At 40.8% G+C, this 24,028-nt stretch overlaps 1 protein-coding gene and 1 pseudogene across 10 annotated transcripts in view; both read right to left on the reverse strand.

The window, feature by feature from the left end:
- Nucleotides 1-24,028, reverse strand: part of ICA1L (islet cell autoantigen 1 like) — a 95,821-nt gene that overhangs the window by 56,429 nt on the left and 15,364 nt on the right. For 9 of the 10 annotated variants that reach the window (XM_017946803.3, XM_017946802.3, XM_017946798.3 and 6 more), the window contains one exon: nt 698-866. In XM_017946803.3, coding sequence (XP_017802292.1) covers nt 698-859 — 162 coding nt within the window. In that variant the 5' untranslated portion in view covers nt 860-866. Of the gene's footprint in view, nt 1-697; nt 867-24,028 lie in introns of those variants that run through there. The other variant, XM_017946805.3, reaches the window with a different exon arrangement.
- LOC103876452 lies at nt 9,759-11,569 on the reverse strand (annotated as a pseudogene).

Below are 24,028 nucleotides of genomic sequence, written 5' to 3' on the forward strand. Positions count from 1 at the left end.
TAATCCCAGCTACTCGGGAGGGTGAGGCAGGAGAATCGCTTGAACCCAGGAGGCAGAGGTTGTGGTGAGCCGAGATTGCGCCATTGTGCTCCAGCCTGGGCAACCACAGTGAAACTCCATCCAAAAAAAAAAAAAAATCAGACTTTTTTATTCATTTATATTATACTCTTCTCTAATTAGCCTACTTACTTTAAACCATTTATTGCTTTAAAATTGTTTCACGGCAATTATTTAAAATAAAAAACAGTCAAAAAAGGCATTAGGAAATATTTCAATAACTCTATCTCTTAATAAAATAGAAACAATAACTATTATATTCATTTGGTGTTTGATTTTAATTATTTCAATGAGGTATAAGACTTCATATCAAAGTACTACAAAATAGTATGACTTGATATATAATGAGTACATGGTCTCAATTGAGAATGTAATTAATTCATTAAGACTTGGCTTAAAAACTATAATATGTGTGCCAGAGAAACTACTTTATTCATATTTTATCTAAGTGAATACCAGTTTTGCAAATTTTCAGTTTGTGAGAACTGTGACCTCCTAGTCAGAGCTCTGATTGACAGCTGGATACAACTAAATATTCTATTATCCCCATAAGCTCTCCAGTGTGAAAACTTGTTGCAGTCCCCCTTGGAGCCCCAAATAATGGCCGGTTATATGCAATACATAGAATGCTCAAATTTACCTCAAGTTTAGCATCCAGTTCAGCATCAGACGCCACCAAGTGCTCATCCTCTTTTTTTCCTGTTGCTTTGATAAAGACCTGTTTAGTTTTCCAGTATTTCTTTTGCATTCTGCTGACTACTGACTGATTATCTTCTGGTCTGGGTTGCCCAAAGGAATCCATGGAGTGACTACAATGAACAGACTAAAATTAAACTTCTTGTAAAAATTCTCAATAATAGGCCGGGCACGGTGGTTCATGCCTGTAATCCCAGCACTTTGGGAGGCGAATCACAGGGTCAGGAGATCGAGACCATTCTGGCTAAAACGGTGAAACCCTGTCTCTATTAAAAATACAAAAAAAATTAGCCAGGTGTGGTGGCAGGCACCTGTAGTCCCAGCTACTCGGGAGGCTGAGGCAGGAGAATGGCGTGAACCCGGGAGGTGGGGCTTGCAGTGAGCCGAGATGGGAGACAGGGCAAGACTTCGTCTCAAAAAAAAAAAAAAAAAAAAAAAAAAAAAAAAAAATCAATAATAAATACATTTAGCTAGCCAATATTTAATCTGACAAATAGAAAAAAGGTACTAAATATAATTTTTTTTTAGAGTCAGGGTCTCGTTCCATCGCTCAGGCTGTAATGTAGTGGTGCAATCATAGTTCACGATAACGTGGGCTCAAGCAAGCTCCTGCCTCAGCCTCATGCAGCACTGGGATTACAGGTGTGAACTACCACATCCGGCCCCTATTATTGATGTTCTCAGTCTGACATGCTAATGCTTGCTTTATATGGTCTAAATGTATGTTACAATTTCAACTTGCACATGAAACAGGCAAAAGATTATATTTATATTAATTTTAGATGACAAAGGTAATAAAACTTAAGATTTTGCAGTTACGTCTAGAGAAAATTATATTTTATTTGATTGGTATCTATTTATAGATGTTTATTACTTTCTAAGTTTTGCTTTTGTAATAAAACTGCAAAATAAACTTGTACATACATCTTTACATACTACTATCAGTTCCTTAGGAAGATTTCCTATAGTTATAATTGCCATGTCAGACAAACATCCATTTAATATTTTCAGATATGCAGATTCCAACACATACTCTTTAAAAATCACTCAAAGAAACATTTTAATGTCCAATAAATCAACACAAAGTCCTTAGGTATAAGGGAAGATATGTTATAAAAGAAATACAGATGGACATTATAAAATGTAAACATAAAAATTAACATATGCCAGGCGTGGTGGCTCACGCCTGTAATCCCAGCACTTTGGGAGGCCAAGGTGGGTGGATCACGAGGTCAGGAGATCGAGACTATCCTGGCCAACATGGTGAAACCCTGTCTCTACTAAAATACAAAAAATTAGCTGGGCGTGGTGGCACGCACCTGTAATCCCAGCTACTCAGGAGGCTGAGGCAGGAGAATCACTTGAACCCAGGAGGCAGAGGTTGCAGTGAGCCAAGATCGCACCACTGCACTCCAGCCTGGTGACAAAGCAAGACTCTGTCTCAAAAAATAAAATAAAATAACCTCTAAGAAGTTATTCTTAACAAGGTTAACATGGCTACATAAGGAAATGCAAATGTGATAAGTATTTCTTAAGGATATATAAAAAGAATAAATACTAATAACAGTTTGGATCTAAAGCTCAAATTATTCCAACAAACTGTAAGAGTAGGAACAAAAGGGAAATACTAAAGTATGTGACTCACTCGTTATTTCCAAACACATTGATAGATGCTAGTGTATTTTTCATGTTAGTAAAGAAATAGAGGTTCATTTTCTTTTAATTTTAAGTAATTACTAATTAAATAAAAATAGAATGTTTAATTTCCAAATTACTAGGGGTAAAACAAAAGAGCCAGAAAAACTTGAGCAAAAGCAAAAGACTGAGTGGGAAAAACAGGAGTAAGGCATATAACACAAAGTACAAAACAAGAAGATGGAAGAAGAAGAACAATTATATTATTTAGTATGATAGATGGAAACTTCTTTTTAAATACAAAGAATCTCAAATCATAAAAAACAAAAATCGAAATCCAACTATATGCTATTTGAGATCTACTTAAAACAAAATGACACAGAAACATAAAAATAAAGATATGAGTTAAGATATACCAGGTAAATAGAAACAAAATGAAATTAGAATAGCTATATTAGTATCAGACAAAGCAGATTTAAATAAAAAGCATAAAATAGAACAAGGACAAGCTGTAAAGTCCACAAAGTGGCCAATTTTCCAGATACCCTCTGGATTATTATCCTTTGGATATCCTCCTACATTCCTGGGCAGTATATATTAGTCACCATTTAATTGCCAAATCTCTTAATATGTTATCCTGGAAAATTTGTCTGGACATTATTTGGAATAGAGAGGAAATTTAATTTGGGTACCTAGGGAGCACGGATTTGATATAAGCATTATATTGTTCTGACACATCGAGTGTCTTGAGAGAAACTTAGTTTTTCTTTCCCTTCCAATTTCTTTCTTCTTTTGGTTGCTCTCAACTGCTTTCAGTCCTCCTCCTCCTTCCCTCCCCTCCCAATTTTATAAGACTTATCAGCAGTCCAACCATATGACAAACTGTTAATCTCTTCTACTAAACTGACTGCAGGTTTAAGCTCAATTAGGAGAACAAAATACTAGGGAGTATCAGAAGAGAATACCTCTTCCCTGCGTCAACTTCCATGTTGATGTAGTTCAAACAATATACTCCTGTCCTCGGCAACCACTCTCTCAGTATCTCTTTGGAAGAGAAAGAGTAACTTATCTGATTGGACATCAAAAACTCGACTCCTCCATTCTGGAAACTATTTTGCCTGCAGAGGGCACATGGTCCCTGGCAAAGGGAGCAAGTGACCGGGAGCATAAATCTGCAAAAGGTGGGATTTGCACATTTGTGGTTTTATGACTGAGGGCACTGCTAAATCTGCTTACCACTGGGGGTAGGTTAGGCAGGAAGCCAAGTCTTACTGGCTTGACATAGATAACAGAGTTCAAGGCTGGCAGAACTATCAGATATTTAGGAGAGATTTCATAAAAGGGAAGGAGCCAAAGAGGAGGAAACCCCAAAATTTGTATATAAAATCCTCCCAAGACCTGTGCTAATCACTAAACTAATCATGAGGCAAGGGAGGGAAACCCAAGAATCAGGACAGAAAATCAATCACTGAAAAATGAAATAACTAAGTAAAGATTTCAGCACTACCACTACAGAGGAGACAGTTTGGAGTCTGAGTTCAGTCAAGTTAACTGGCTTCTAAAATAAAAATTCTTTTTCAGAAAAGCAAAACAGAATCCGCAATCTCTCAAATGCATCATTCAAAATCCCAAGTATCCAATCAAAAAAACACTAGACATATAAAGAAATAGGAAAACGTGACCTATTCAGCCTTTAAAAAGAAAGAAATCTTGTCATTTGTGACAATATGGATAAACCTGAAAGACAAATACCACATGATCTCAATTACATGTAAAATCTAAAAAAGTTGAACTAATAGAAGTAGAGAGTAGAATGGTAGTTACCAGAGGCTGGGGAGAGGGGTATTGGGAAGATGTTTGTCAAAGGACACAAAATTTCAGTTAGAAGGAGTAAGTTCTATTGTACAACAGAGGGACAATAGTTAATAATGATGTATTACCTTCTCGGAGGTCTACTGTACAACATGGGGACTATAGTTCTTAACAATGTATTATATTTTTGGAGGTCTATTGTACAACATGGGGATTATAGTTAATAACAATGTATTATATTCTTGGAGATATCTATGAAGCAGGATTTTTAGTGTTCTTACCAGAAAAAAAAGATGATGTAATACGTATGTTAATTATGTTGATTTAGCCATTCCACAGTGTTTCAAACGTAATGTACATGACAAATATATACCATTTTCTCAATTAAAAATAATTTTTGAATTAAAAATGGTAAAAAATTCTTCAGTCTTAAGGAAAATTACACCAGATAATTTGGATTTATAGAAAAGAATGGAATGACCATAATTGGTAAATGTCCTCAGAAATATAAGACTATTGTTTCTTTCTTAATTTCTTCACATTATATAACTTTTACATGCATAGAGGCCGGGTGTGGTGGCTCACACCTGTAATCCCAGCAGTTTGAGAGGCTGAGGTGGGTGGATCGCTTGAGCTTGGGAGTTCAAGGCCAGCGTGGGCAACATGGCAAGATCCTTTCTCTACAAAAAATACAAAAATTAGCTGGGCGTGGTGGCTGGCACCTGCAGTCCCTGCTGCTCGGGAGGCTGAGGTGGGAGGATCACTTGAGACTGGGAGGTGGAGGTTGCAGGGAGCCAGGACTGTGCCACTGCACTCCAGACTGGGTGAAAGAGGCACATCCCGTCTCAAAAAACAAAAACAAAAAACCCTACCATACACAGACAACAATAAAATAGCAGCTCAATTATCAATTCTACCATTTTAAAAAACATCATTGATATGTTTACCCATTCTTTACCACCTCACTCCATCATCATCATCATATGGTTCTTTTCCATAAAATTTACATACACTGACACCTCTAATTTTTAGCTATATACTTTTTTCATTACTTATTTTACTTACAGATTCAGGGTCTCACTCTGTTGCCCTGGTTAGAGTACAGTGGCACAATCATAGCTCACTGCAGTCTCAAATTCCTGGGCTCAAGTAATCCTCCCAACTAAGCTTCTGGAGTAGCTGGGACCACAGGAAACACACCATCATGCCTGGCTAATTTATTTTTATTTTTGTAGTGACAAAGTCCCACTATGTTGCCCAGGCTTATTTATTTTTAATTGACAAGTAAAAATTGTATATATTTATGATGTATAACATAATGTTTTAAAATGTGTATACATTGTAGAATGGCTAATCTCCTTGGTTAAATTTATTCCTAAATATTTTGATTTTTTTACTAGCTATTGTCAATGGCATTGTTTTATTGATTTCTTCTTCCTTTTTTTTTTTTTTTGAGATGGAGTCTTGCTCTGTTGCCTAGGCTGGAGTGCAGTGCTGCTGCAGCCTCCACCTCCCAAGTTCAAACAATTCTCCTGCCTCAGTCTCCTGAGTAGCTGGGATTACAGGTGCATGCCACCATGCCTGGCTAATTTTTGTATTTTTACTAGAGATGGGGTGTCACCATGTTGGCCAGGCTGGTCTCAAACTCTTGACCTCAAGTGATCCTCCCACCTTGGCCTCCCAAAGTGCTGGGATTACAGGCGTGAGGGACTGCACCTGGCCAGATTTATCAGATAGTTTGTTGTTAGTATGCAGAAATGCTACTGATTTTTTTTTTTTTCTTTTTTTGGAGGTGGAGTCTTACTCTGTTACTCAGGCTGGAGTGCAATGGCATGATCATGGCTCACTGTAACCTCAAACTCCTGGGCTCAAGCAATCTTCCCACCTCAGGCTCCCAAGTAGCTAGGACTACAGGTCGTGCCACCACACCTGGCTAATTTTTTTTCTTTTTTGTAGAGATGGGCATCTCACTATGTTGTCCAGGCTGGTCTCAAACTCCTGTCCTCCAGTGATCCTCCCACCTCAGCCTCCCAAAGTCCTGGGATTACAGGTATAAACCACCATGTCTGACCACTACTGATTTTTGTGTTAATTTTGTATCCTGCAACTTTACTGAATTTATTACTTGTAATAGTTTTTTTGGTGGAGTCTTTAGAGTTTTCTAAATATAAAATCATGTTATCTGCGAACGGACGATTTAACTTCTTCATTGACAATCTGAAAGCCTTTTCTTTCTCTTGCCTAATTATTCTGGCTAGGACTTCCAATACTGTGTTGAATGGAAATGCTGAAAGTGGGCATACTTGTCTTGTTCCTGATTTCAGAAAAAACTTTCAACTTTTCACTGAGCATTATATTAGCTATGGGCTTGTCATATAAGGCCTTTACTATGTTGAGAGACATTCTTTCTCTACCTAATTTGTTGAGTGTTTCTATCATGAAAGGATGCTGAATTTTGTTGAATGCCTTTTTTGTATCTATTGAGATAATTATAAAGTTTTTGTCCTTTATTCTGTTAATATGGTGTATCACTGCTGATTTGCATACGGTGAATATGCAAATTCACAGGGATAAATCCCACTTGATCATGGTGAATGACCCTTCTAATATGCTGTTGAATTTGGTTTGCTAGTATTTTCTTGAGGATTTCTGCATCTATGTTTATCAAGGATATTGGCCTATAATTTGCTTTTCTTGTACTGTTTTTGTCTGCCTTTGGTATCAGGCCTTTGTAAAATTAGTTCGGAAGATCTCCTTCCTTTTCAATTTTTTGGAAGAGTTTCAGAAGGATTGGTTTTAATTGTCTAAATGTTTAGTAGTATTCAGCAGTGGCATCATCAAGTTTGGGCTTTTCTTTAATGGGAGACTTCTTATTACTGATTCAATCTCCTTACTCATTACTGGTCATTTCAAATTATCAATTTCTTCATGATTTAGTCTTTTTAAGTTAGTATGTGTCTAGGAATTTACCCATTTCTTTTAGGTTATACAATTTGTTGATTTTTTTTTTTTTTGAGATGGAGTCTCTTTTGGATGCCCAGGCTGCAGTGCAGTGGCACAATCTTGGCTTACTGCAATTTCCACCTCCCAGGTTCAAGTAATTCTCCTGCCTCAGTCTCCCAAGTTGCTGGGATTACAGGTGTGTGCCACCAAGCCCAGGTAATTTTTGTATCTTTTATTAGAGATGGGGTTTCACCATGTTGGCAAGGCTGGTCTCGAACTCCTGACCTCAAGTGATACACCCACCTCGGCCTCCCAAAGTGCTGGGATTACAGGCATGAGCCACTGTGCCCAGCCTGGTGTATCATTTTTTTATAGTAGTCTATGGTCCTTTGTATTTCTGTGGTAGCAGCTGTAATGTCTCCTCTTTCTGATTTTAAGCATTTTCTCTTTTTATTAATCTAACTAAAGTTTTATCAATTTTGTTTCTCTTTTAAAAACCAGCTCTTCTCTTAATCTTTTCTGTTTTTCTAGTCTCTATTTTATTTATTTCTGCTCTGATATTTATGATTCTCTTTCTCCTAACTTTGAGCTTAGTTTGTTCTTCTTTTTCTAGTTCCTTAAAAGGTAACATTAGGTTGTTTATTTAGGGCTTTTCTTCTTTTTTGATACAGGCATTCATTGCTATAAACTTCTCTTTTCAAACTTCTTTTGCAACATCTCAAGTTTTGGGATACTGTATTTCCATTTTTGTTTCAAGATTTTAGTTTTATTTATTTGTCTTGAGATGGAGTTTCACTCTTGTTGCCCAGGCTCTGGAGTACAATGGTATGATCTGGGCTCACTGCAACCTCTGCCTCCCGGGTTCAGGAGATTCTCCTGTCTTAGTCTCCAGAGTAGCTGGGATTACAGGCGCCCACCACCACGCCTGGCTAATTTTTTGTATTTTTAGTAAGACGGGGTTTCACTGTGTTGGCCAGGCTGGTCTTGATCTCCTGACCACAGGTGACCCACCCACCTCAGCCTCCCAAACTGCTGGGATTACAGGTGTAGCCACTGTTCCCAGCAGTTTTAAGATTTTTTAAATTTCCCTTTAAATTTCTTTTTTGACCCATGTGTTTAAAATTAATTTCCACATATTTGTGAATTTTCAAATGTTATTTCGAGTTTCATACCATTGCAATTGAAAAAGCTACCTGATGTTACTTCAATCTTATTAATAAATTTTTTAAGACTTATTTTGTGGCCTAAGATATGATCTATTCTGGAGAATGTTCCACGTGTTCCTGAGAAAAATGTGTATTCTGTTAATATTGGATGGAACGTTCTGCATATATCTGTTATGTCCATTTGGTCTAAAATGTAGTCGAATTCCAGTGTTTCCTCACTGAATTTCTGTTTGGATGTCTGTCTATTGTTGACAGTGGGGTATTAAAGTCTCCTATTATTGCATTGCTATCTATCTCTTCAGATCTATTAATATTTGCTTTATGTATTTAAGAACTCTGATGTTACATGCACACATATTTGCAATTATTATATCTTCTTGATGAACTGATCCCTTTTCATTATATAATAATTGTCTCATTCTATAGTTTTTTGACAAAATGTGTGACAATTTTTGTGTTGCTATAAAGAAATACCTGAAGCTGGGTAATTTATAAATAAAAGAGGTTTAATTGGCTCATGGTTCTGCAGGCTGTAAAGGAAGTATGGTGCTAGCATCTGTTTCTGATGAGGCCTCAGGGAGCTTTTACTTATGGTGAAAGGGGATTGGGATCCAGTACATCACATGGTGAGAAAAGGAGTAAGAGAAGAAGGGGGAGGCACAATACTCCCTTAAACAACCAGATCCCATGAGGACTCACTTATCACCATGGGGAGTACCAAGCCATCCATGAGGGCTCTGCCTCCAAGATCCAAACACCTCCCACCAGGCCCACCTCCAACACTGGAAGTCATATTTCAACATCAGATTGGGAGGGGACAAAATATACAAACCATACTGGTGTACTGCACCTGATATAATTATATCTAACCCCACTCTCTTTTGGTTTCATTTGAATGGAGTATCTTTTTCCATCCTTTCAGTTAATCTAAATGTGTCCTTAAAGGTGAAGTCTCTTCTAGGCAGCATACAGTTCAGTTTGTGTGTGTGTGTGTGTGTGTGTGTGTGTTTAACCTATTCAGCCACTCTGTCTTTTGGTTGAAGAATTTAATCTATTTACATTCAAGGTAATTATTGATAGGTAAGGACTTAGTACTACCATTTTGTTCATTGTTTTCTGGTTGTTTTATAGCTCTTTTGTTCCTTTTTCCTTTCATGCCTTCTTCCTTTGTGATTAGACGATATTTTCTCTAGTGGTATGCTTTAATTCCTTACTTTGTATCTTTTGTTTATCCACTGTAGGTTTTTGCTTTGTGTTTACCATGAGGCTTACATAAAACAGCTTATAGTTATAACAGGCTATGTTAAGCTGATTACAACTTAACTTTGATTGTATACTTTACCCTGCCCGACATTTTATGGTTTTTATGTCACAATTTACATCTTTTTATATTGTATATTCCTTAATAAATTATTGTAGCCATTAATATTATTATTTTTTTTTCAGAGCTAGCTGAGGTTTTATTTTGGACAAAAAAAAAAAAAAAAAAAGCAATTGTAGCTGGAGGCATGGGCAAGGGGGATCGCCAGGCAGTAAACTCCTCCGCAGGTGGGCTGAGGGCTAAGGCTGAGCCTCAGGTGGGCCTCCTGTTCCCTGTACTCCCCTACACAGCGGCCTCCCTCCCAGGCTCTGGGGCAGCTGCAGGAGGGGCACTGGGAGGGGCTGCTGCAGCTGTTCACTTGGGCAGGACGTCAGAGGACACGGACACCAGCTTCCCATCGTGGGTCTCAATCTTCTTCACAACTACGGCCTTGGTGAAGCTGGTGTGGCTGAAGGAGATGGAGCCCATGCCAGAGCCAAAGCTGGAGCTGAGGCCATAGCTGAGGCTGGGGCTTGTGAGGCCCTCATAGGCTGAGCTCAGACCACCTGCATAGCTACTGGTGGTCTTGGTATGGATACTCATGTTCTGCATCCCAGACTCCAACCGGCTCTCCTCGCCCTCCAGCAGCTTCCTGTAGGTGGTGATCTTGATGTCCAGGGCCAGTCTGATGTTCATCAGTTCCTGGTACTCATGCAGCTGCCATGCCATGGCCCACTGCAGGGCAGCCTCTAGCTTGAAGAGCTTGGCATTGGCATCCTTAACAGCCAACTCCCCATGCTGCTCGGCATCTGTGATGGCAGCCTCCAGGGAAACCCTCTGGCCTTCGAGGCCCTCAATCTCAGCCTGGAGCTGGCTGATGTTCTGGTTCATCTCAGAGATCTCAGTCTTCGTATGCCGCAGGTCATCCGCATGCATCGCAGCCAGCGTCTGTAGCTCCTCATACTTGATCTGGTACATGCTCTCAGCCTCAGCCTGGCTGTGGTTGGTGATCTCCTCATACTGCACCTTGACCTCAGCAATGATGCTGTCCATGTCCAGGGAGCGGCTGTTGTCCATGGACAGCACCACAGATGTATCCAAGATCTGGGACTACAGTTCCTGGATCTCCTCTTCCTACAGCTGCCGGAAGAAGTTGATCTCTTTAGTCAGCCCTTCCAGGCAAGACTCTAGCTCTACCTTGTTTATATAAGCTTCATCCACTTCCTTCCTGATGAGGACAAATTCATTCTCCATCTCTGTACGCTTGTTGATCTCATCCTCATATTTGTTCTTGAAGTCCTCCACCAGCCCCTGCATATTGCCAAGCTCTGCCTCCAGCTTCAGCCTCTCCTAGCCCAGAGTCTCCAGCTGCCACTTAAGGTTGTTGAAATAGCTCTCGAACATGTTGTCCATGTTGTACTAGCCATCTGCTGCTGCTGCAGGAGGGCTCCACCTGGTCTCCAGCATCTTGTTCTGGTACTCCAGGAATTGTACCTTGTCTATGAAGGAGGCAAACTTGTTGCTGAGGGCCTTGATCTGCTCCTTTTCCTGGGTGCGCACAGCCTGGATGTTGGGTTCTGCCTCCAGGTTAAGGGGGCTCAGCAGGCTCTGGTTGACCGTGACGGCAGTGATGCTTCCCATGCTGCTGGCCCCACCATAACTTCTGCCCAGGACACCCAGAAAGCTGCTGCTACCCACTCAGGAGAAGCTCAAGGAGCTGATGCAGGCATCGGGCCCACATGTGTAGGAGTAGCTGCTGAAGGCTTGGGGGCCAGAGGTGGACACCTTGTAGGACTTCTGGCTCACCCTGATGGACATGGTCAATGCAGGAGTGGAGGCAGGTGGGCTGAACCACATAAAGATCCCAGAAGGAGCAGAGACGCTGCTTCTTGGTCTTTTTTTTTTTTTTTTCAGATGGAGTTTTGTTCTTGTTGCCCAGACTGGAGTGCAATGGCATGATCTTGGCTTACTGCAACCTTCACCTCCCAGGTTCAAGTGATTCTCCTGCCTTGGTCTCCTGAGTAGCTGGGATTACAGGCACCTGCTACCATGCACAGCTAATTTTGGTATTTTTTTTAGTAGAGATGGGGTTTCACCATGTTGGCCAGGCTGGTCTCAAACTCCTGACCTCAGGTGATCTGCCTGCCTCGGCCTCCCAAAGTGCTGGGATTACAGGCATGGGCCACCGCACCAGGCCTATTGTAGCCATTATTTTTAATAGTTTTGTTTTTTAACATTAATATTAAAAACCCACCATTATACTATTAGAGTATTCTAAATTTGTGTAGTTGTACCAATGAGTTTTATGCTTTTAGATGTTTTTGTGTTACTCATTAGCATCCTTTCCTCTCAGCTTGAAGAATTCCCTTTATGATTTCTTGTAAGACACATCTGGTGGTGATGAACTACCTCAGTTTTTGTTTGAGAAAGTTTTTATCTCCATTTCTGAAGGTCAACTTTGCCAAGTAAAGTGCTGTTGGTTGACAGTTGCCTTTTTTCCTTCAGTACACTGAATTTATCATCCCTCTCTCTACTGGCCTGTAGGTTTCTCCTGAGAATCCACGTCTAGCCTTATTGGAACTCCATTATATGTGATTTGCTTTTCTCTTGCTGCTTTCAGGATGCTCTCTTCATCTTTGATTTTTGACAGTTTTATTCTATCTTAGTATAATCTTGTTCAGGTTGAATCTGATTGCAGACCTTTGACCTTCTCATACCTGAATATTTATACCTTTCCTCAGATTTGGAAATTTTTCTGCTGTTATTTATTTAAGTAAACTTTCTGGCCCTTTGTCCCTCTCTTTTCCTGCTTAAACTCCTATAACTAGGATATTTGCTCTTTTGAGAAAATCTTGTAAGCTTTAAATCTTCTAAGTTTCATGTTTTCTTCTCTGACTGTATGTTTTGAAATAATCTGTCTTTGAGTTCATGTATTAATTCTTCTGCTTCATCAAGTCTGCTGTTAATGCTCTCTACTGCATTTTTAGTTCATTAATTGTATTTGTCAGCTCCAGAATTTGATTTTTTAAAAAAAAAAAACAATTTTAATCTGTCTGTTACATTTCTTATTTTGGTCATCTGTTGTTTTGCTGATTTCAGTGAAATGTTTCTCTGTATTTTTAAATTTTTATTTATTTATTTATTTTGAGACGGAGTCTCGCTCTGTCACCCAGGCTGGAGTGCAGTGGCCTGATCTCAGCTCACTGCAAGCTCTGCCTCCCGGGTTCACGCCATTCTCCTGCCTCAGCCTCCCGAGTAGCTGGGATTACAGGCGCCCACCACCTCGCCTGGCTAATTTTTTTTGTGTATTTTTAGTAGAGACGGGGTTTCACCATATTAGCCAGGATGGTCTCGATCTCCTGACCTCGTGATCCACCCATCTCAGCCTCCCAAAGTGCTGGCATTATAGGCTTGAGCCACCACGCCTGGCCTCTGTATTTTTTTAAAAGCAATTATTTTGAATTCTTTAAGAGGCAGTTTATATATGTCCATTTCTTTGGGGTCAGCTACTGGGAGGTTATGTTTTTTAGATGGTATTATGTCTCCCATTTTTCTTGTTGCTTTACATTAATGTCTGTGCACTTAGTGGAACAGTCACCTTTTGTAGACTTTATGGGCTAGTTTCATTGTGGACTGACTTTCCTCCATGGGGTGGGGTGCAGTGGTTCTGGCACCAGTCAGGGTGCCAACTGTGTGGTCTCTGTGCAGCTCTGTCTGCTGAGGTTGGTACAGATAAAAATCACAGGGATCCATAGCAGTCAATGTTGTGAGTTTCTGTAGTGGCAGCAAGAGTTGTTGGGTCTTTGGTGGCAATGACTGCTAAGATCGCCGCAATCTATTTTTTTTTCCCACCAGAGAAGCTATGGCTGAAGGGATCCCTCTTGGCACTGGTGCCTGATGAGTAGCACCCATGGAATAATCACAGAACTCAGGCCTGATGCACAACTGTGTGGAGGTACTGCAGTTCTGAGTTCCCAGGTAGTAATGGCATTGGTGTCTGGGATGCAGGGATCCTTGCTGCTGTGTAACAGAATGCAAGATGCAGATGCTTGTTAAACAGCTAAGAGAACTGAGAATAAAAGCACTTGTGAGTGCAGCATTAGAGTAGCTCTAGGATTGGGGTAAAGTCAAGATCTTTATGGCAGCAGAGCTGGTACCCAGAGTGCAGCCACACACAGCAAGAGCTTGGCTCTTGGGCCCAGGGTGCGAACTTTTTACCTGTATACTTTTGACAAATGGATATCTTATACAGAACATTTCCAACTTCCCAGAAAGTTTCCTTGTATCACTGTCTTGCCAATCCATACCCTATCAGAAGCAATGAATATTTTTCCTTAGCTTTTCCCAGTTTATTCTTTTTGATTGTTGAATAGAATTCCGTTGTATCAATGTACCAGTGTTTCCAGTTTGGGACTACTATAAATAAGGCTGTTATGAACATGCCTATACAAGTATTTTTGCAAATATTTTCATTTCTCTTGGATAAAAATCTACAATTGGGTTTGCTGTGTCAAAGGACTAGTGTACCAGCCTCGGCAACAAAGTCAGACCCCATCTCTACCAAAATTTAAAAATTAGCCATACATTGTGTCATATGCCTGTAGTCCCAGCTACTGGGGACGCTGAAGTGGGAGGATCACTTGAGCCCAGGAGTTTGAGGCTGCAGTGAGCTATGAATGTGCCACTGCACTATAGTCTGAGGGATACAGTGAGACCCCATCTCAAAAAATACATAAAAAATCAAAATTCAACTTTAAAAAATTAAAAAAAAAACAAATAAGGAGTAGTAGCTGGAAGCCAACACATAATTTTTGCTACTGACAATGGTCAAGTTTCTGGACATAGCTTACTGTGAGAGCCAAATAATCTTCATAACTGAGCACTAAAATTAAATTCAACAAGCCAGTCAGAGGCAACTGAATCACCAGAGGCTTCCCTATATGAGAGAAGGAAGGAAGGAACTGAGATAAACTTGCCCAATTTTTGCTTCCCAAATTTACCAGACAAACCACTCCTCCTCTAGGAGGAAATGAGAGGGTAGAAAAAGACTAGGAGTTAAACTAATTGAGCTCCTTTAACATAGTAGGAAACATCAACAATGAGAAAGATATATTCCCTCTGTATTAATTTCCTATTGCTGCTATAAAAAATGATCACAAACTTAGTAACTTACAACAAAATTAATTTACTGTCTTCCCATTCTGGAGGTCAGAGTCATAAAATAAAGTTGTCAGAGGGCTGCATTTCTTCTGGAGGCTACAGAGGAGAATCCATTTCATTGTCTTTTCTAGCTTTTAGAAGCCACTTACATTTCCTGGCATAGGGTCCCCCTTCCTCCATCTTTAAGGCCAGCAGCATAGCATCTTCTAATCTTTCTCTTATTCTGTGTGTCATCACATGGTGTCTTATTTTCTTCTGACCTTTCTGCCTTCCCCTTAAAAAGACCTATGTGATTATATTGGACAAACCTAAATAACCCAGGATAATATCCCCATCTCAATATCCTTAACTTAATTACATATTCAAAGTCTCTTTGAACACAGTCTCTTGCCACAGAAAGTAACGTATTCATAGGTTTCAGGAATTAGGACATGGACATCTTTGGAAGGCCATTATTCTACTACAGCTTCTATCAGTTTTCACTCTTATTTAGCAAAAGGATAGGCTCAAGTAATTTCTTCATAAAAGATACTTGAGGCCTGGCGTGGTGGCTCACACCTGCAATCCCAGCACTTTGGGAGGCCGAGGCAGGTGAATCACTTGAGGTCAGGAGTTTAAGACCAGCCTGGCAAACATAGTGAAACCCTGTTTCTACTAAAAATATACAAATAAGCTGGGTATGGTGGTGGGTGCCTGTAATCCCAGCTACTTAGGGGGCTGAGGCAGAAGAATCACTTGAACCTGGGAGGCAGAGGTTGCAGTAAGCCGAGATCACGCCATTACTCCAGCCTGGGCGATAGAGCAAGACTCTGTCTTAAAAAAAAGGAATACTTTATTCCTTTTTACACTATACGGTATTTAAATTGTTAGCTGTCTCCTGGATTTGGAATTCAAATCTTAAAGTAAAATGAAACAAATCAATAATCTCTTTAGAGGTAGATTTGTATTCACTTAAAACGTCTCATTACTATAACATCACTGAAAAACAAGTGGAACTGGTATTAATGTGCACACTGAAGCACTGAAATCCTCTTGAGAAAAATAATCTGTGAAGACTTTTGACTTAATATAACATTAGTGTTTGATGCAATTAAGAAAATACATTAGTCAAGCCTGCTGTTTAACATAGTACTCCCGCTTACTCTGGCTCCTAAGCCATGAGTTTTCTCACAAACAATCAACATTCCTCAGGGTGACAGTTGATAAATAATTCAACTTTGGAAGGGGGGGAACTGGTAGGAAATGCTCAAAAATGTCGGCAATGGTTTTCTCTGCAGTGGGATCATGGATGACAGTTTATTGTAGTTTCTGACAGTTTTCTGCAGCAAATTTGCTACAATTAACATGTATAACTATTATTTGAATAACTATTATTATTGTACAAATGTTTTCTTATCAAGAGCAGTTATACTTTTATCTTTTTGGTTTTTTTTTTTTTTTTTTAAGACAAGGTTTTGCTCTGTTGCCCAGGCTGGAGTGCAGAAGCGCCATCGTGCTCCAACCTCCCAAGCTCAGGTGATCCACAAGTGCATGCCATCACACTCGGCTAATTTTTTTTCCTTTTTTTGTAGAGACCCTAAGACTGTGCCCCCACTCCCACTAGACCAGAGACTAGTTGCAAGTCAGGGTATCCAGAACTTCTGACCCACCAGCTTAAAGTAGGGGTTCCCAAGATTCCTTTTTGGGCTCGATTAGAGGTAGAGTGGCTCACATAACTTAGGGAAACACATGAGAGTCTCAAGGCAGCTGAAAGGAAGGCAGGAGAAGGTCAGAGGCCTGTCCCTGAAGCCTAACACACCCAACACTGTAACAAGACTGTAGTGAGAGCTATGGAAGTTAGGAACCAGCAAATGTTGATGAAAAATAATACCACACTATCCAACACTTGCGAGCCCTTATCCAAAAGTGAGTCACTCATTCATTGTTAAATATATATTAAGTGCTTATAGTTTTACGTAGCAATCTTACCTGAAATATGACTAATAATCAGTAAGTGCATATAAAAATATCTGAGAAGTTAAAATAGTTATTACAAGACTATATATTAAATCACATGAACTTTGTAAGGGAGCTGGTCTCCCCCTCTCCTGCTAACAATCGAACACCTAATAAAAAACAGAAATAGGACTGAAATTCTGGTGTGCTGGGTACCATGAGTGAAATTTCCTTTGAACTGTATGTTGAAGAAAAACAGATTTTAACAGCAGGAGGCAAGGAAATACTGTTCCAAATACAGGCTGAAGAAGAGAAAGGCAGATTGATGGTACAGATTGTAGAGATCTGTTTAACAGAGAGACTAAACACAGAGAGTTCAGAACAATCTCTCCATATTCCAGACATAATCTAATAAAAGCCTGGACCAAGGGCATTAGTGTAAGAATGGATATGAAGGCAGATATCTACAGAACTTGGTAAATAATGATTAAGCAGTTTTGCCCCAGAAAAATAAGAGCAATTAGAAGAAGCAGTTCTCTAAGTGGGAAGGTTAGACATTTCATCTGTGACATCTTGAATCTGAAATGATCAGGGACATCAGAGTTTTCCAAAATTTCTAACAGGTAATTAAAACTATAGTAATAAAAAATTGTTTCAAGCTTGGGTCTCTAGTCAGACTGTCTAGGATGAAGCTAAGAACTTTTTTTTATTATCTGTGGGACCTCGTGCAAGTGACATTAATCTCTCTTTTAGTTTCCTCATCAGTAAAATAGGAATAATGAAGTAAATGGATTGTTATAAGAATTAAATAGGCTGGGCGTGGTGGCTCATGCCTGTAATCCCAGCACTTTGGGAGGCCGAGGTGGGTGGATCACCTGAGGTCTGGAGTTTGAGACCAGTCTGACCAACATGGAGAAAACCCGTCTCTACTAAAAATACAAAATTGGCCGGGCGTGGTGGCATGCCCCTGTAATCCCATCTACTCCGGAGGTTGAGGCAGGAGAATGGCTTGAACCCAGGAGGTGGAGGTTGTAGTGAGCCGAGATCGCGCCATTGCACTCCAGCCTGGGCAACAAGAGCGAAACTCCATCTCAAAAAAAAGAATTAAATGAGAAAGATATGTAAAGTACTTGGAATAGAAATTGCTGGCACTTAAGAATTCATGTTATATTTTTTCATTTTACTTTTTATCAGAGCTTAGAATGAAATATTACATGGGAATTATCTACTGATATATATATATAGAAATAGTTAAGCAGTGAGAACAAATGAGACTTTCAAGAAAGTAGAAAGGGTAGTAAACAAAAAGATACAGGCACTTGTATGTTCACTGCAGCATTAGTCTCAATAGCAAAAACATAGCATCAACCGAGATGCACATCAACAGTGGGCTGGATTGGCCGGGCGCGGTGGCTCAAGCCTGTAATCGCAGCACTTTGGGAGGCCGAGGCAGGCGGATCACGAGGTCAGGAGATCGAGACCATCCTGGCTAACATGGTGAAACCCCGTCTCTACTAAAAATACAAAAAATTAGCCGGGCATGGTGGTGCGCGCCTGTAGTCCCAGCTACTCAGGAGGCTGAGGCAGAAGAATGGCGTGAACCCGGGAAGCGAAGCTTGCAGTGAGCCAAGATCGTGCCACTGCACTCCAGCCTGGGTAATACAGCAAGACTCCGTCTCAAAAAAAAAAAAAAAAAAACAACACAGTGAGCTGGATAAAGAAAATGTGACACATATACACCATGGAATACTATGCAGCCACAAAAAAAGAACAAAATCATGTCCTTTGCAGCAATACAAATGCAGCTGGAGGCCATTATCCTAAGCAAATTAATGCAGGAACAGAAAATCAAATGCCACATGTTTTCATTTTTAAGTGGGAACTAAACATTGAATACACATGGACATAAAGATAGGAATAGTAGACACTGGGGACTACTGGAGTGGGGAAAAGGGAGGAGGTGGTAAGATTAGCCACCATGCCCGGCTAATTTTTGTATTTTTAGTAGAGACGGGGTTTCGCCGTGTTAGGCAGGCTGGTCTCGAACTCCTGATCTCAGGTGATCCACTTGCCTCGGTCTCCCAAAGTGCTAGGATTACAGGCGTGAGCCACTGCGCCCAGCCAAACAGCATATCTTTAAATTTTTGGTTGACCCCATGAAATCGCCAACATTAGGCCATTTTTTTACCTACAAAAACAGCAATTGTATTGGACTCCATCTAATAAAAGGAACTGAAACAAGTTTACTAAAGTGCTCTAACTCATTTCAGAAAAAAGTCATCTGTGGGCAAATGATCTCCCTAACTGAGAACATGTCCCAACTCAATTCAGAGATCTGGCCTGATTGGCAAACTATGGCCTGCTGGCAAATAGTCTTTAGCTGCTTTCTTGCTACAAAGGCAGTTAGGTACATCCAGCAAATTGCACAGCCTACAAAGCAAAAATTATTTACTATTTGGCCATTTACAGAAAAAGTCTGTAGACCCCTGATCTCAGTCATGGTTCTAAAACACAGTCTGAAAGTCATAAATCTCTTTAAGTTGTATTATTGTAATAAGACAATGTCTAGTCTTTGTATACATACATATATATTTTGTGTGTGTACAGATATTTACAGTCATGCACCGCATGACATTTTGGCCACTGATGGACCATATATACAACAGTGGTCCCATAAAATTATAATAGAGCAGAAATCTGGCAAAATGGCCGAATAGGAACAGCTACAGTCTGCAGCTCCCAGCAAGACAAATGCAGAAGGCGGGTGATTTCTGCATTTCCAACTGAGGTACCCAGTTCATCTCACTGGGACTGGTTAGGCAGTGGGTACAGCTCACAGAGGGCAAGCAGAAGCAGTGTGGGGCGCTGCCTCATCCAGGAAGTGCAAGGAGCTGGGGCCCTCCCTGTCCCAGCCAAGGGAAGCCATGACGGACTGTGCTATCTGGCCCAGACACTACGCTTTTCCCACAGTTTTTGCAATCCACAGACCAGAAGATTCCCTCATGTGCCTATACCACCAGGGCCCTGGGTTTCAAGCATAAAACTGGGTGGCTGTTTATGCAGGCACCGAGCTACCTGCAGTTTTTTTTTTTTATTTTTGGTACCCCAGTGGTGCCTGGAACCCCAGCGAGACAAAACTGTTCACTCCCCTGGAAAGGGGGCTGAGGCCAGGGAGCCAAGTGGTCTCGCTCAGTGGGTCCCACTCCCATGGAGCCCAGCAAGCTAAGAACCACTGGCTTGAAATTCTCACTGCCAGCACAGCAGTTTGAAGTCGATCTGGGACGATCGAGCTTGGTGGGGCAGGGGCATCTGCCATTACTGAGGCTTGAGTAGGCGGTTTTCCCCTGACAGTGCTAAGGAGGCCGGGCAGTTTGGACTGGGCAGAACTCACCACAGTGCGGCAAAGTAGCTATGGTCAAACTGCCTCTCTAGACTCCTCCTCACCAGGCAGGGCATCTCTGAAAGAAAGGCAGCAGCCCCAGTCAGGGGCTTTTAGATAAAACTCCCATCTCCCTGGGACAGAGCACCTGGGGTAAGGGGCAGCTGTGGGCACAGCTTCACAGACTTAAAATGTTCCTGCCTGTCGGCTCTGAAGAGAGCATCTGATCCTGACAAGGAGGATTCTCCCAGCACAGCAATTGAGCTCTGCTGGGGGACAGACAGCCTCCTCAAGTGGGTCCCAGACCCCCATGCTTCCTGACTGGAAGACACTTCCCAGCAGGGGTCAACAGGCACCACCTATAGGAGAGCTCCAGCTGGCATCAGGCCAGTGCCCCTCTGGGACAAAGCTTTCAGAGGAAGGAGCAGGCAGCAATATTTGCTGTTCTGCAGCCTCTGCTGGTGATACCCAGGCAAACAGGAGTAGACCTGCAGCAAACCATAGCAGACCTGCAGAAGAGGGGCCTGTTAGAAGAAAACCTAACAAACAGAAAGCAATAACATCAACATCAACAAAAAGGACCCCCCACACACAAAAACCCCATCCAAAGGTCATCAGTCTCAAAGATCAAAGGGAGATAAATCCACCAAGATGAGGAAAAAACAGCACAAAAATGCTGAAAATTCCAAAAAACAGAGTGCCTCTTCTCCTCCAAATGATGACAGCTCCTCTCCAGCAAGGGCACAAAACTGGATGGAGAATGAGTTTGACGAATTGACAGCAGTAGGCTTCAGAAGGTGGATAGTAACAAACTCCTCTGAGCTAAAGGAGCATGCTCTAACCCAATGCAAGGAAGCTAAGAACCTTGATAAAAGGTTACAGGAACTGCTAACTAGAATAACCAGTTTAGATAAGAACATAAATGACCTGATGGAGCTGAAAAACACAGCACGAGAACTTCATGAAGCATTCACAAATACCAATAGCTGAATCAATCAAGCAGAAGAAAGGATATCAGAAATTGAAGATCAATTTACTGAAATAAGGCATGAAGACAAAATTAGAGAAGAATGAATGAAAAGGAATGAACAAAGCCCCCAAGAAATATGGGACTATGTGAAAAGACCAAACCTATGATTGATTGGTGTACCCGAAAGTGACGGGGAGAATGGAATCAAGTTGGAAAACACATTTCAGGATATTATCCAGGAGAACTTCTCCAACCTAGTTGACATTCAAATTCAGGAAATACAGAGAATACCACTTAAGATACTCCTCGAGAAGAGCAACCCCAAGACACATAATCTCAGGTTCTCCAAGGTGAAACGAAGGAAAAAATGTTAAGGGCAGCCAGAGAGAAAGGTCAGGGGATGCAATCCTACTTTCTGATAAAATGGACTTTAAACAAACAAAGATCAAAAAAGACAAAGAAGGACATTACATAATGGTAAAGGGATCAATGCAACAAGAAGAGCTAACTATCCTAAATATATATGCACGCAATACAAGAACAACCAGATTCATAAAACAAGTTCCTAGAGACCTACAAAGAGACTTAGACTCCTACACAATAATAGTGGGAGACTTTAACACCCCACTGTCAATATGAGACAGATCAACGAGACAGAAAATTAACAAGGATATTCAGGACTTGAACTCAGCTCTGGACCAAGTGGACCTAATAGACATCTACAGAACTCTCCACCCCAAATCAACAGAATATATATTCTTCTCAGTGCCACATAGCACGTATTCTAAAATCAACCACATAAATGGAAATAAAACATTCCTCAGCAAATGCAAAAGAACAGAAATCATAACAAACAGTCTCAGACCATAGTGCAATGAAATTAGAACTCTGGATTAAGAAACTCACTTGAGGCCGGGTACAGTGGCTCAGGCCTGTAATCCCAGCACTCTGGGAGGCCAAGGCGGGTGGATTACAAGGTCAGGAGTTTGAGACCAGCCTGGCCAATATGGTGAAACCCCGTCCCTACTAAAAATACAAAAATTGGCCAGGCGTGGTGGTGGGCGCCTGTAGTCCCAGCTACTTGGGAAGTTAAGGCAGGAGAATTGCTTGAACCCAGGAGGCAGAGGTCTCAAAAAATAAACTCACTCAAAACCGTGCAACTACATGTCTCAGAAAAGAAACTCACTCAAAACCGTGCAACTACATGGAAACTAAACAACCTGCTCCTGAACGACTGCTGGGCAAATAACGAAATTAGAGCAGAAATACAGAAGTTCTTTGAAACCAATGAGAACGAAGACACAATGTACCAGAATCTCTGGGACACAGCTAAAGCAGTGTTAAGAAGGAAATTTATAGCACTAAATATCCACATCAGAATGAGGGAAAGATCTAAAATTGACACCCTAACATCACAATTAAAAGAACTAAAGAAGCAAGAGCAAACAAATTCAAAAGCTAGCAGAAGACAAGAAATAACTAAAATCAGAGCAGAACTGAAGGAGATAGAGACACAAAAAACCCTCCAAAAAAATCAATGAATCCAGGAGCTTGTTTTTTAAAAAGATTAACAAAATAGACCGCTAGCCAGACTAATAAAGAAGAAAAAAGAATCAAATAGACACAATAAAAAATAATAAAGGGATATCACCACCGATCTTAAAGAAAAACAAACTACCATCACAGAATACTACAAACACCTCTATGGAAATAAACTAGAAAATCTAGAGGAAATGGATAAATTCCTGAACACATACACCCTCCCAAGAAGTCGAATTCCTGAATAGACCAATAACCATGAGCCACTGCGCCTGGCCTTCCAATAACAAGTTCTGAAATTGAGGCAGTAATTAATAGCCTACCAACCAAAAAAAACCCTAGGACCAGACGGATGCAGAGCCTAATTCTACCAGAGGTACAAAGAGGAGCTGGTACCATTCCTTCTGAAACTACTCCAAACAACAGAAAAAGAGGGACTCAGCCAGGCGCGGTGGCTCATGCCTGTAACCCCAGCACTTTGGGAGGCCAAGGTAGACAGATCACAAGGTCAGGAGTTCATGACCAGCCTGGCCAACATGGAGAAACCCCGTCTCTACTAAAAATACAAAAATTAGCTGGGCATGGTGGCGGGTGACTAGAATCCCAGCTACTCAGGAGGCTGAGGCAGAGAACTGGTTGAACCCGGGAGGTGGAGGTTGCAGTGAGCTGAGATTGCACCACTGCACTCCAGCCAGGGAGACAAAGTGAGACTCTGTCTCAAGAAAAAAGAAAGGAGGAAAAAGAAAAAGAGGGACTCCTCCCTAACTCATTCTATGAGGCCAGCATAATCCTGATACCAAAACCTGGCACAACAAAAGAAGAAAATTTCAGGCCAATATCTCTGATGAACATCGATGCCAAAAATCCTCAATAAAATACTGGCAAACTGAATCCAGCAGCACATCAAAAAGCTTATCCACCATGATCTGCTTCATCCTTGGGATGAAAGATTGGTTCACCATACGCAAATCAATAAACATAATCCATCACATAAACAGAACCAATGACAAAAACCACATGATTTATCTCAATAGATGCAGAAAAGGCCTTCGATAAAATTCAACACCCCTTCATGCTAAAAACTCTCAATAAACTAGGTATTGAGGGAACATATCTCATAATAATAAAAGCTACTTATAACAAACCCATAACCAATATCATACTAAATGGGCAAAAGCTGGAAGCATTTCCTTTGAAAACCAGCACAAGATAAGGATGCCCACTCTCATTACTCATATTCAACATAGTATTGGAAGTTCTGGCCAGGACAATCAGGCAAAAGAAAGAAAGGGTATTCAAATAGGAAGAGAGGGAGTCAACTTATCTCTGTTTACAGATGATATGATTGTGTATTTAGAAAACTCCATCGTCTCAGCCCAAAAACTCCTTAAGCTGATAAGCAACTTCAGCAAAATCTCAGGATACAAAATCAATGT

This window comes from Papio anubis, chromosome 10 (genome assembly GCF_008728515.1).
Source record: "Papio anubis isolate 15944 chromosome 10, Panubis1.0, whole genome shotgun sequence".
NCBI classification, from domain to species: domain Eukaryota; kingdom Metazoa; phylum Chordata; class Mammalia; order Primates; family Cercopithecidae; genus Papio; species Papio anubis.